This window comes from Camponotus vicinus, unplaced genomic scaffold, assembly GCF_025532165.1.
Source record: "Camponotus vicinus isolate PSW18456_S1 unplaced genomic scaffold, iyCamVici1.0 SCAF_4, whole genome shotgun sequence".
In the NCBI taxonomy this organism is placed as follows: Eukaryota; Metazoa; Arthropoda; class Insecta; order Hymenoptera; family Formicidae; genus Camponotus; species Camponotus vicinus.
In genome coordinates, this window is record NW_028141976.1 from 10,224,500 (window position 1) to 10,238,855 (window position 14,356).

The window sequence follows — 14,356 nt, forward strand, 5'->3', positions numbered from 1 at the left end:
AGAAGAGTATTCTATAAAAAGAGGACTATTGCTGGAGATTCAGATCACAGATTCTACGCAAACTGTGCAAGCTTTGTTAATTATTTTTCATTTACATTGTAGTTATACATATACATATACGTAAGTAAGATAATAAAAGTAGAACAGTAAAATATTTGGAATAGATAAGAGAATAGATAATTCATAGAAGTTTTATTCTTTATTAAAAATATAAGGCAACACATCTAGCTCTGTAATCTGGAGATAAGCGACACTTACTAAAAAGTATAAAGTCTTGCTTCAAATTTACTAAACTTTTGCACTTCTCCTACACTTTTAGTATTTAAGACCATGCAAGGTTTGTGTATGCTAAATGTAAAATGAAAAAGTAAACTTTTATAACATAAAAAATAATACTTTCCACTTATCCCAGCACAATTCATATATTTTATATCCAAAAAAACCTTACAAAGGTAAAAAAAAATATGCCAAGTACATAAAAAATATTCCACCTTATATGCAACAAAACGTTTAATAAAAAAATATCCCTAAAAATAATTTATAAAAAATTTCCCCTCAAAAAATATATATAATTTTCCTAAAAAAAATCAAAACTAAATATGAAATCAATAATTAATTAGCAAAGTACATTGAAGCAATTGATAGGATTTGTAATTTGAAATATTTGCCATAAATATTTAATCTTGCATTTATGTATTATAGATTCTCGACAAAATGAAAAAGATTTTCAAAATAAGTTCAATACTTTGTATGATATAATAATATATAAAAATACATTATAGTAGTAAGACTATGAGGTTTCTAACGCAGGGGCTCCGAGGGGGGGTGAGGGGCGAGGGGGAACTGCGGCGGGGGTGACGTCACGGAGGGGGTGATGACGTCACGCGGGGGGTGATGACGTCACGGGGGGGGGGTGTGACGTCACGTGCGGGGGATGATGACGTCACGCGGGGATGATGACGTCACGTGCGGGGGATGATGACGTCACGCGGAGATGATGACGTCACGCGGGGGATGATGACGTCACGCGGAGATGATGACGTCACGCGGGGATGATGACGTCACGCGATGGATGAGGGGGTCCGCGCGGGTAGGGGGGATCCGCGGCGCAAGCGATGGACGAGGGGGTCCACGCGGGTAGGGGGGGATCCGCGGCGCGAGCGATGGACGAGGGGGTCCGCGCGGGTAGGGGGGATCCGCGGAAAGAAGACGGTGGTGTGAGAAGAATAGCGCTACGTGTGGGAAAAGGATAGCGTAAAGTGTGTGAAGAGGACAGTGCGACAAGGATGACACGTGACATCATCAACGTGTGACAAGGATGGCGTCAACGTGGGACAAGGATGATGCATTATAAGATGCCACATAGGTGGGAGCAGGACGACGCAAAGGTAAGTGAGTGATAGCGACGAGCTTGTGAATGAGAGAGAACGATAATAGCGCGAAGAGAACGCATACGAAAGAGAACTATAATATCGCGAGAACAACGTGTGCGAGAGAGAACGATAATAGCTAAGATAACGCGTGCGAGCGAGAACGAAGATATCGCGAGACTTACAACTAATGCGAGACTTATTGTTAGAACGATAGCGCGTACGAAAGAGAGAGAGAGAACGATATCGCTATACTTACAACTAGCGCAAGAGAGACGCAAAGGATGGGAACGCAAGGAGAGGCGCGTAAATAAATACATTTCTTTTCAATACTAAATATATTTATTTTAAAATGTGTGCGTGTATTATACAATTTGTGTGTGTGTGTGTGTGTGTGTGTGTGTGTGTGTCTAATAAAATAATAATAATATAAAATTTAAAAATTTAAAAAATATAATAATAATAAGAATAGTAATATAATAATATAAAATTTAAAATTTAAAAAATATAATAATAATAAGAATAGTAATATAATAATAAAATAAAAATATAAAAATATAAAATACATGGGGAGGCCGCTCCTGCAACAGAAAAAGAGACATGTCATTAGCTTTATTTTAATAATTAATAATAAAAATTATAAAAAAATAGATATACCTTAGCCCCCTGGGGCTACTAAGTCCTCCCACTTCTCCTCTTCTTCCCAATCTTCCTCTTCTTGGACCCATATCTCTTCTTCTATTTCTTCGTAGGGCTCTTCCCCGAAGAGCCGCCGCAGATCAAATATATCTCCATCTAGGCCCTCCGGGGTGTCGCCCCACACGTCTCCAAAATTCTCCCTCCCGGCCCGGCGCACCGCCCGCACCCACTGGCGGTGCTCTATGTTCATGAAGCTCGGTATGCGGACTTCATCCTGGAACTACATAAAAAGTATAATTAATATAAATACAAAATTTTTTACACTTTTTCACAAAATAATCACAAAACACTACTTACGTTCCACGTGAAAGTCATGTTGAGTGCTACGATACATAATATGTCCATCAATTTCGTCTTCCAGTCCTTGTACAATGATGCAAGATGATCCATTGTTTTTTAAACTTTTACACACTTCTTACTCGCGCACTTCTAAACTCTTTCTGATGAGAGAACGAGGTCTCGGCATGAGATTTTATAGCAGAGATGCGGCATTATCACCATATCAAAAACGCGTCGTAAGACAAAAGTATATGCGGTCCCATGCAACTCTCAGCGTGGTATATAATATAATATTAATATTATCATATCGCTACTTTGTGAGGAGACAACGAGGTCTCGACACGAAACTTTAGAATAGGGACATATCATTATCGCTTTACCAAAAACGCGTCGTAAGACAAAAGTATGCATGATATAATATAACATTATAATGTGTCAACCCTGCTCGAACGGTCATCGAACGCAAACGAACGCTCGTCGAACGGTCATCGAACGGAAACGAACGACTGTCGAACGCAAACGAACGGTCATCGAACGGAAATGAACGGTCGTCGAACGGTAATTGAACGGTCATCGAACGCAAACGAACGCTCGTCGAACGGAATTGAACGGTCATCGAACGCCCGTCGAACGGAAACGAACGCTCGTTGAACGGTCGTCGAACGGTAATTGAACGATCATCGAACGGAAATGAACAGTCATCGAACGGAATTGAACGGTAATTGAACACCCGTCGAACGGAAACGAACGCCCGTCGAACGGAAACGAACGCCCGTCGAACGGTAATCGAACGGAAACGAACGGTAATCGAACGGAATTGAACGGTAATTGAACGCCCGTCGAACGGAAACGAATGCCCGTTGAACGGTAATCGAACGGAAACAAACGCTCGTCGAACGGTAATTGAACGGTAATCGAACGGAAACGAACGCCCGTCGAACGGAAACAAACGCTCGTCGAACGGGAATTGAACGGTAATCGAACGGAAACGAACGCCCGTCGAACGGAAACAAACGCTCGTCGAACGGGAATGAACGCTCGTCGAACGGTCATCGAACGTAAAACTATATTCAATTATCAAATATTTAAATGTTTTATCATGTACCACAATGTAGTATCGAAATACAATATCTGTGGCAGCTGTGTCGCGTACGGAAACACGATACTGCACACGTACATAGATAGAGATGAGGAAAGAAAGGAGAGAAAGACGATAAAAATATATTGCATCATCAATTTATTATAAATATGGATTCGATGAATCATAATGTTTCAACCACCAATTATAAATCTTAAATACATTTTCTAAAGCGCAATTTTTTACATGATTTTCACAACGTACAGTATTCTTAACATCTAACTTATTTAAAGAAGCTACATCCTCATAATCTGCATCCAAAGTTTCGATAATCACATCGTTTCTTGCATCATTGTCCAGTATATCGGCTAGTCATTGCCGTGTTTCATGCCCTTTAACGTACACGAGAGGTGACGCATCATCATCCTCCCCCGTTGCACCGCTGTCGTAATTAAACGTTTCGATTTCCAATATGAAACGTGTCCATCATTCCACGATAATCCATGGTGATTTTTCATCAACCATAAAACCTGACATCTCTCAGATTTTGTGAGCATGTGCCATGGTTCGGGACATGTAAAAATATAATGAGAAAGTACGGATCCCTTTCTCAGAACAGCAGCTTCCTTCACGACAAAATTTTTCCCAACGATAAATCCTTGTAGATCCACAAACGTTGGCACAGCCATGATGACAAGATCCGATCGCAGACTGATGTCGATCGTCAAACATCTCAATCATTTATATTTTTTCATATGCAATGGAGGGGATATTTGCTGACTTATGTAATTTTGCGGACTACATTGGTCAATGGATTATATTCGACAACCCGATCGTGCAAGATGAGACAGTAGGCGGTAGTATTCGCCGGTATATTTTCCCTGCATTCAAACTCTATTCTCACGTCCACGGTAGCAGTTTTGACAGACTCGTTTTGTCGCGAGCAATCAATGACCGCGAGAGGACCGCAATGTAGAAACTTTGAAATGGTTAATAGCGTTGCATTATCATCGCATCCATAATAAGATTTGCGAAAACGAGAGTACATGTTGAATAGAACGGCGAATCTATTTTTTTCAAAATCTAAATTTAAATCATCATAGGGATAAAATTCCGAGTTTAAATAGAGTTTAACGTTGGTTAATTTGCAATCATCGAATAATGTAACATCTTGTGACACTGAATTCTTTTTACCAGTTTGCAATGCAAAGATCACGTATCGTGGTTTCTCTAGCTGGGAGGCGGCTTTCACGGTCCATGAATGCTTAGTCGTGCTATGCAGCAGAGGAAATTCGTATAGATCCCAAGATCTGAAACTCATATTCAAGTATCGTCCGCTTTCCAACATTCGCAACATCGACAATTTATTAATCTCGTTCAATATTACATGAGGCATACGCCACTGTATCTTGAGTAATTTAATCTCTGTCTCCGACGATGGGTGTCCGAATAGACAATTATTATCGTTGCGCGAACGTATCAAAATCAATTCGTGACGAGCGTTAATCACAACGCGTTTATAATCTTCACAAAATCCTAGCAGAATGTTGAGCGGTACGCAATAGTTGAAATAATTTTTGTCACCATTGTACGTCAAATCCCACGCAGCGTTCTTCAAGTTTATACTTTTCTGGTGCGTTAGAGAGACATAATTTTTGAGCGTCGAAGTTATTCCAACATTTCTGTTGCGATCAATCTCTACTCCGTCGAGTTCGTATCGAAGCTCATCAAACATGAATGCGACGCAATTGTTTCCCAATACAACCTTCATTTCGTCATTCGCTTTACGCACATTAAACCTTCCCTCGATGTAAAGAAAGCTTTCACACGGTAACGTGTACAAATCCTGATGTTGTATAGGTATTCGTATCTCGTCGCTGTATCCAAGCGTCGTATTGGCGTACGGATTGTATGTATGAGTCTCAATCTTGACGATGCGATCGTCAAAGACTGGTTCACCTCCGATATTCAAAATATCAATCATTCTTTTCGTACGATGAATCCCAATGATTTTAAAAATTCACGATTCAACGCGCTCAGCTTCTTCTTAATGGCTATCTTATTATTGTCACCCGATACCGCAATAGTATTGTCCCTCGTAAAAGTATTGTCTCTCGCGTGCTCCGTTTCGTTCAGCACGAGCATACTATGTTTGTCGCCGCCGTATATGCAATCTTACGGTAATTTCCTCTCCTCGAAAATCGAGCAATCGACCTCTTTGATCCACAATACGTATCATTAAATCCGTAATGCTCCGTACGATGATCGGCAGGTAAATGATCTGTGCCGGCGTTTCCGATATCTTATATCCTGGTGGTACGCTCGGTGAAAATTCATGTATTGTGTGTACGCGCATGCCATTGCTGTACGCACCAGTAGTCATGTTACATTCTATACGAATAATATTTACGTTTATAATATTAACTGGTTCGTCTGATTCGTACCACTCGCGAGGTTGCAATATACGATTCGATGAGAATCCAAGCAAGGATCCTACATTGTTGGGTTTGGTAAAGTTTATTCTGTAGGCACATTTGATTTCGCTCTTTAGCGTGCTATGATTGGCGCGGAGCGCTATTGGATATTCCTCATCATAATCGTTTTCAACATCTCTGGAAAGGTGTTCATCTTGCAAAATTGCACGTTTGAGATAGTCATTTATAGCGTGCAATTCGTACGATCCTTCGGGAATCGTAATTTCCTTGTCGTCGTTGCCAAAGTAAAATTTATTATTCGAAAAATTTACGTTTGGAATCGTATGATAAGTTTCAAAATCCGTTAATCCAAGCTCGTAATCGGCATCAGTCAAATCTATAGCGGGAAAATAGCTTACAGCGAGAACGCTGCTTCTGCCAGTCAACGTAAGTGTCAGTGACATGTCGAACGAATACTGAGTCGTGACGATGGATTGTCAGGCTTTAAATTGATCGTCGACTGTTTGAAGAAATTTTAAACACAACTGTCCACAGATGCTCTGATTGTAACTTTGATAAGATGCATAATTGTATTCAATTTCCACTCGTCCGAAATATCGCACAAGTTCCTTGGGTGGTCGAAGGTTTCCAAAACTGTCGAAATATACGACACGATCTCCCCTCTTTGCGTACGCTACCCAATGAGTACCGGGACCATCAACGTCATCCAAATTGACGATACCGCTCTCGTTTCGTCGTACACCGCTTATTGGTAAATTATTGCGCATGAAAACACCTCTAAAGAACGGTATGTGCATACGTTTCGCCAATTGTTCCAATTGCACGTTAGTTGTCGCACCAGTAGGCATTTTTAATGTTTTTTCGACGTTTTTTTTTTCTTAGACTTTGTTGAGAATCCCTGTCCACGCTTGTACGGAGCGAGATAAAGTCCGCGACCTTCCATAGCGCGATTGTGACGCTGCAACTCTTCCAGCTGACGTTGCGCCGCCTTGCTATCGTTTACCGCCTTTGCGATTCCCGCCGCACCGCCGGCCAAAGAACCGACAACTCCCAACAACGGTAAAAGTGGTAAAATACCACCGCGTTTCGCTACTGGAAGTATTCGTTTTTTCCTCCTCTTTGTCGTCGATGGCTTTTTCATCCCCATGCCGAGTTTTGTCTTTGCCTTCATTGCCGCCCAAACAGTCGTAGCGGCTGCTCTTTCGCCAAGAGTCGAATCCCTCGCGGTAATGCGTTCTCGCGCTCTTGCAGCTAGTATGCGATCCGCGACGTGTCGTTGACCGAGGTCGTTGCTTCGCGAGTAAGCAATGTCGTGCTCGCGACAAGCGGCGTCCAATGGATTGACGCCTCGATCGCCTCTAGCCAATCGTTTCTCTAATCGTGTTCCCGGGCCGCAAAACTGATAACCGGGAATATGTAATTCGATGGGAAGCGCGTTTATCGCACGATTTAAGAGACCGCTACCTCTTACGATTCTCGCTGACATTCGTAGCAATCTTTTATTAACGGTGGCGGACCGTCGATGTGCGTTCGCTGCCACGGCTGATTGTAATGTCGCATGCACGAACGATATTGTCGAACCTCCGAATCAGCCTTTATATATTCTGGAAGCTTGTCCCACAATCGTTCCACGTAATCACCAAAATTTTGTAGTAAAACAATCTTTGGGATATACTGCAGTTGTTCAGCGATAAGCCGGAAAATGTCTCTTTCATCCGACAGAAGGAGAAACATTTTGATACTGAACGGTTTCGAGTTGAGACACCTCTATAAATAGGTCTCCCCCTCGTGATCATTTGCAAAATTGATTCGAAAGAGAAAACATGCGGTTCGTGCGACAAGCGCGGATAATCAAAGTATCAAATTTCGATGATAGACTAATATCGGAGAAAAAAGTACGCAAGCATGGAAACATGCTACCGACTACTATACGCGGTATCGTTTGCGGCCCTTCAAACTGCGGTAAGACAAACGTGTTGATTAGTTTGATAGAAAGTCCATATGGTGTACGTTTCGAGAACATGTACGTATACTCGAAATCGCTTCAACAACCGAAATATAGATATTTGGAAAATTTACTAGCACCTATAGACGAAATTGGTTATTTTACATTCTCTAATAACAGCGATGTCATTCCACCGAGCGAGGCGCTTCCGAATTCCATCTTTATCTTTGATGACGTGGCATGTGACAAGCAAGATACGATAAGAGAATACTTTGCAATGGGTCGACACTCGAGCGTCGACTGTTTCTATCTTTGTCAAACGTACGCCAAGATACCTAAGCATCTTATACGCGATAATGCGAATCTTTTGATTTTATTTAAACAAGACGGTACAAATTTGAAACATGTGTACAACGATCATGTAAATACCGACATGTCTTACGACGATTTCCGCGCATTGTGTCAGAAATGTTGGCAACGCAAATATGGCTTCGTAGTCATTGATAAAGACAGCATGTCGATCAATGGACGATATAGAAGAGGATTTAACGATTTCGCGATACCGTAAAGCGATCAGTCGTCATCGACACATCGATCGAGCATCATGAACGGCGATCATGAAAAGATTGCGATAGAGATTGCAAAAATGAGCGAATCAATTCGCAAAAAATATCGCGCTTTGAAAACTGGTAAAATGGAGGAAGACGTTGCATTGGAAAGACAATTTAAGCCAATTACCGAACCTTTAAAACAGCTTATCGAAAATACTGTGGAATCTGATGCGCCGAAAATTGAACCATTGAGTTTAACGTTTGGAGAGAAGCACGAGGAAAAAATAAAAGAGTCGAAGCAAGGAATAAAGCGAGCACGGATAAATATGCCGATAAACGATTCGCCGATATATTCGACACCGAATCGATCGAAACGAAGGAAACAATTTTCTAATATGGCTACTGTTTCTACTCCGATAAAAGTACAACCGCGTCAAACAATACCATCCCCGTCCGTCGAAGAAATTTATGAGACCACGCCCGATTCGTTTGTAACATCGGTCCGACATGAATTAGAAACGTCCGAAGGTCAGAAAACGTTCCGAGATCATTTTGGTCCACTAGCGCAAAAATATATAGGAGCTATCATGAGTGTTGATAAAAATAAGAGTATGGATTACGTCTACGATGTTAAATTTACCAGCGAAGGAATGATGCTCGGTGATAAACGTTTCGATGTGGACATGGAAGATAATATAATTATCGATGGAATAAAATATACGGGATCCGAAGGTATCTACGATTTGATTTTTAGAAAATTTCCCAATCATAAAAAATACACTCAAGACGATTTGTATAAATATCAAAGTATATTAAAAGCAACAAATGCGCATAAACGTGACAACAAAGTTAATAATCCTATTAAAAGTAACAAAGGATACAAGTACAAATATATAATTGCACCATTATTCCCCGATAGAAAGGTGGGAAGAGGTATAGACGCGCCGCACACCATGACGCTAAGCGACAACATGATCGATTACGTGCATTGGAACGATCCCAACGAATTGGTAGATCGTTTGCGATTGCTGGACGCCTCGCGTCGAGCCGGCAACAATGCTCATGACAATGAAATCTTGTCAATTATCGAAGAACTTCGCGAGGCTGGCATTATTATAAATTAAACTATGCGTCAACGATACATGTCATTCCGTCAAAGTTCTCGGTACCGAAATGTCGATTAATAAATTTGGATTATCGCTCGGAACGTCGAATAATTTGTACTATCAATGGAATGGATTATTGAGAAATTACGTTCGCGATAACGCTCTCTGCCAGACTACTACCGGCTTTGACGCAAGGTCGCGCAAGATTCAACGTGTAGCGCAACCGGAAACTGATACTGACGCTGTCAACAAACGATATGTGGATAAACTTTTGAGAGATCGACAGGGAGAAATTGAGCAAAAAATTATCACGCTTGAAACACACGTGCAGGCGCTACGAATAATGATGGGCGAGATAAAGAATGTGCTGAGATATGCAACATCTGACTCGACACAGTAAACGAGACATACTAATATCGCAATATTAATTATGCCTCGATCAAACGTGCGAAAGAAGATAAACACCTCCGAAAAGCGACAACTTGTCGAGGAACTACATGCTCCGGCGAGAAGAAATTTTCCACGAAGACGCGTCATTGTACGCGGATACGACGATCTGTGGCAGGCGGACGTGGTCGACATGCGTTCGTATTCTCGACTCAACAAGGGTCATAAATACATACTCACAGTTATCGATGTGTTGAGCAAGTATGCGTGGGCCGTACCGCTCAAGAGCAAGAGCGGAAACGAAATGTCCGAAACGATCGCAAAGATTATTGGAGACGATAAAAGGTGTCCGAAAAATTTTCAAATCGACAGAGGAAAAGAATTTTACAACGCGAGTGTGCAGAAACTCATGAAGAAACACAACATTAATCATTACTCGACGTATTCCATTATGAAAGCCTCGGTCGTGGAACGATTCAACCGTACTTTGAAAAACAATATGTGGAAAATGTTTACGCTCAACGGAAATTACAAATGGATCGACGAGTTATCTCGACTCGTTGCAGAGTACAATACGCGAAAACATCGCACCATCGGTATGAGACCTGCCGACGTCACTCCAGCGATCGCCGAAAAACTTTTAAATACGGTGTATAGCAACGTAAAAATTGCGGCTCCGACAAAATTTAAAGTAGGCGATTCGGTACGCGTAAGCAAATACAAGACCATCTTTGAAAAAGGTTTCACACCTAATTGGACGACCGAAGTTTTTAAGATTGTCGAGGTGCAGAAAACTAATCCCGCGACATTCATACTCCAAGATTCGCGTGGAGATCCCGTCGCTGGAGGATTCTACGAATACGAATTACAACGCGTCGCTAATCCCGACGTATATCTCGTGGAAAAAATTTTGCGGGAAAAGGGTGATGACGTATACGTGAAATGGTTGGGAATGGATAAATCATACAACTCTTGGATACATAAAAATAGTGTATTATAAATATTTATTAAAATAATATACATATAAACTATATAAATAATTTAATATATAAATATTTAATAATATAAAAATATATAAAGTGTATTAAATATAAAAATATATACATGGTTATGTACAAAATATACAATTAATAATAAATAAAATATACATTTATTTACAATGGTATTCTATAATGTCCCCACGGTAACGTATCGGTGGTTTCGGGTACGATATACCGCTTATCGTCGTACGGACTCAGAGCAATTTTCGTCTCGCAGATCGTGTATACTTGGTGCAGTTTAGATCGTATACACGACTGCTGACGCGTCATTTCAATTTCTTCTTTCAAACACCGCATGTAGTCGTCAAACGTTATCGTTCTCGCGACAACGTTACTCTTGACACCTTTAACTTTCTTCGTGTCCTTTTTTCCATTCACTCGTAACGCGTACATCTTTGCTCTGAGCCCGACGAATTCGGTCATTATGGTACCGTTGTTTTCGTCCTTCATCAGGCCCGGTACCTTTTTATTTACAAGCGGTATACCGTACACGTTATCCACTGCATAATCGCTCGTGTCGAATCTGATGATATCGCGCTTCATATTCTCATACACATCCGCGCACTCAATGTGATATATGAGACTATCCGTATCGGTGTACATTACCTGGCATTTGTCGCGATACATTGGCGTCATATACTCGTGATGAAACTCGTACAAACATGTCTTGGATATGTCGAGTATGCACATACCCACGTAAATCGGTTTGTAGAATTTCACCTCGAGTTTGCGCAATTCCACAGCGATTAAGTTTTCTGAAAAAACGCTTCTGCTGTGGAAATTTGGTTTCGCGATCATTGCCTCTGCGCCATACCGACCATCCCACTTTGTTAACAATTTAACATCGACACGATTGCGCACATTTTCCATCGTTTTACCAAACACTGCATTGTTCATTAATTTATATAAATTTTTTTCGAAATCATTTTTAGCCAATGTTCTAAAATGTGTATTTAATTCTATATAATTTCGAAGCCACGGAGATTGTGAAAACTGTAAAATTCGATGTATTTTTGTTACGCGAAGACCGTGACGCGTACACTGCTGCAGGTTGCGATAGTGTATCACGTAACGCTTCTTATCGTATAGCGTTGCAAGCAGTTTAAATTCCCGCTTGCCAGGTGGTTTGTCGCGTGTCGGGCAAAACGGCAGGTCAGTGTGCGCATCGTGAAGATGTTGCGGGTACTCGAGGTCCACTTCGAGGACATAGCCTGTAGGCGAATCTAGCGTGATGGATGATACATCAAAATTGGTCACATCGTCGACCCATTGAAAATTGGCGTAAGGCAACGGTTGACACATTGCCCATCCGTACAAATTATTTATATCAAAGTATATCAAGTACGATGATGGTTTCGATGGATCGTACGACTCCATGTACTTGTTATTAGCGCGAGCGTATCTACCCGAACATTGACTCAGACCGCCGCGTATACCACGTTCGATGAACATAAGCATGTCGATGTCAGTAAGCAGCTCGAACGTGATCTTGGTATGTTTCAACATGGCGTCCCACGTGTATCCGGGGAGAGTATAGTAATACGCGGGGTCGAGTCCGTAACTTTCGATACATTTATCTCGAAAGTTTTCGAAAATGTCGGCTAATAACAAGACATCAATTTTAAGATATAAATCGCTATATTCGCCTAGCGTTCGAATGGAGAATCGCATCCAGATGTTCTCGGCGTGCGCGTAATCGCTCTCGGATACAGTATCACCGGTCAAGGAACTGTAAAACGATTCGCGCGGTGGTAAACACGTATCTTGCAACCTCTCTACAGAGTCGATGTATTCGTACGGAAATACACCTTTTCGCGTTAACAAATTGAAATTTTCTGTTGATAAATTTTGAAATTCTGATTTTAAAATTTTGAGTTTATCTTTGTCCAAAAACGATGCCAATTTGTCGAGACTCGATGCGAGAAATTTGAATGAATCGATGAAACGTAATTTTACATGATTTTTTGATTCTTCATCCATACAAACATCTTTTGTAAACGAAATATATTTCTCTTTTGTTATCGGAAGTAACTCGATTTTCCCTTCGAACGATGTGGCTATTTCCTCGATAATGAAATGTGAATCATAACCGGATAAATTGTGAAAAACTATGGGAATACAAAAAGATTCTTTATAATTTAAATTGCAATTTGAGTGTGCTGGACCTCTGTACCGCCCGGTCAGATGGCAATGATCGCGAACGCGTGTATCGTCTTGCACGAACGGTTTTTCGCATATATGACATTGAGTGGCGCTATGGAATTTCTCCCACTCTTCGGACGTCAAATTTACCATGGGGACATTTGTTTTTAAAATATTTTTTACACGTAACGCTAAATTTTTGAGGTCTGCGGCGAACCATGCTATACAATCGGCGCTACGACGCGAATGATATGCCGATAAAGATTCGTCGTATGAACAATGTACATAATAAGCTAAACTAAATACTTGGTGATGTTGATATGCGTTTTTCTCTTCTTCCGTCTTGGCCAGAACGCATTCCAGGTCGGCGTAGACCACAAATGGAAGCCGCTCCTTCCGATTAAAGTTGTTGAACGATAACCACTTGTCCTTATCGCTCGGCAATCGGACAGCACAATCATTCATCTTTCCACAGTCGACCGTATGCGACTGCAACTTGGTGTCCGAATTAAAATAATGCAGGCATCTGTAAAAGAAAAATTTTTTAGATTTATATACAATTTGCTACATAACTTATAATTATTCAAATTAAACTTACCGATCGCAGATATATTTTGGATTCTTGTGTTTGCTCAATTGTGAGCTCACGAGCCGGGATAAATTCTTAATCCATGCAAAATGTCCGACGCTGTTGTCGTCTTCAATGTAAAGCAAGTTGATATGCTTGTCCTGCTTCTGCTGCGAAAGACGCATCGGGACAATGCTGTTCTTGTCTTCGATGTTGTAGACGTTGATCGAAATGTTATTGGCAAGTTCAAAATTTTTTATTTGGTTCACAGTCACTGGAAACTCAATGTTCTGGAGATTCAGCACTGTCGTGTAATGCGGGTACGATGATTCCCGATTCGTGTCTCTTTCGGCGGGGTATAGGGCGGCGACCACTGCCCACGCGAAACACGCATTGTCTTTAGATTGTACATTAATCACCGCTCTTTTCAACATAATCTCCCGCGGTAATTTGATGTGACACCCCGCACGCATAGGATTATACTTATTTATATTTACAGTTAAATTTAGTATTCGCGACAAAGCCCACCCGCTGTCGCGTTCCTGAAACTCTTCCAGAGACGCTAGGGTGGGTTCGATAACACGTCGTTCGTACCACTCGCGTAAATCGGATGTGCGAAAGAGTTCATAGTTTCGCGTATTGATACTTTTGTTGGCGTGTTTATCCCCAGCCACGAATTCACCGTTAAATATAGTGTTCACTTTCACATTACAGTGTTTTTTCATAACGTCCTGCACATGTTCCAACACAATGTCT

At 41.1% G+C, this 14,356-nt stretch overlaps 1 protein-coding gene across 1 annotated transcript; it reads right to left on the bottom strand.

Annotated features, from left to right (window-relative positions):
• Positions 1-2,278: 2,278 nt before the first annotated feature.
• On the bottom strand, positions 2,279-14,331 carry LOC145970609 (uncharacterized). Its single transcript, XM_083097488.1, has 4 exons — positions 13,631-14,331; positions 12,102-13,558; positions 2,367-2,432; positions 2,279-2,289 (listed from the first exon to the last, which is right to left on the bottom strand). Exons 1-4 carry the CDS (start codon positions 14,323-14,325, stop codon positions 2,279-2,281), a joined length of 2,229 nt encoding a protein of 742 aa, XP_082953614.1. The 5' UTR covers positions 14,326-14,331.
• Positions 14,332-14,356: the final 25 nt, after the last annotated feature.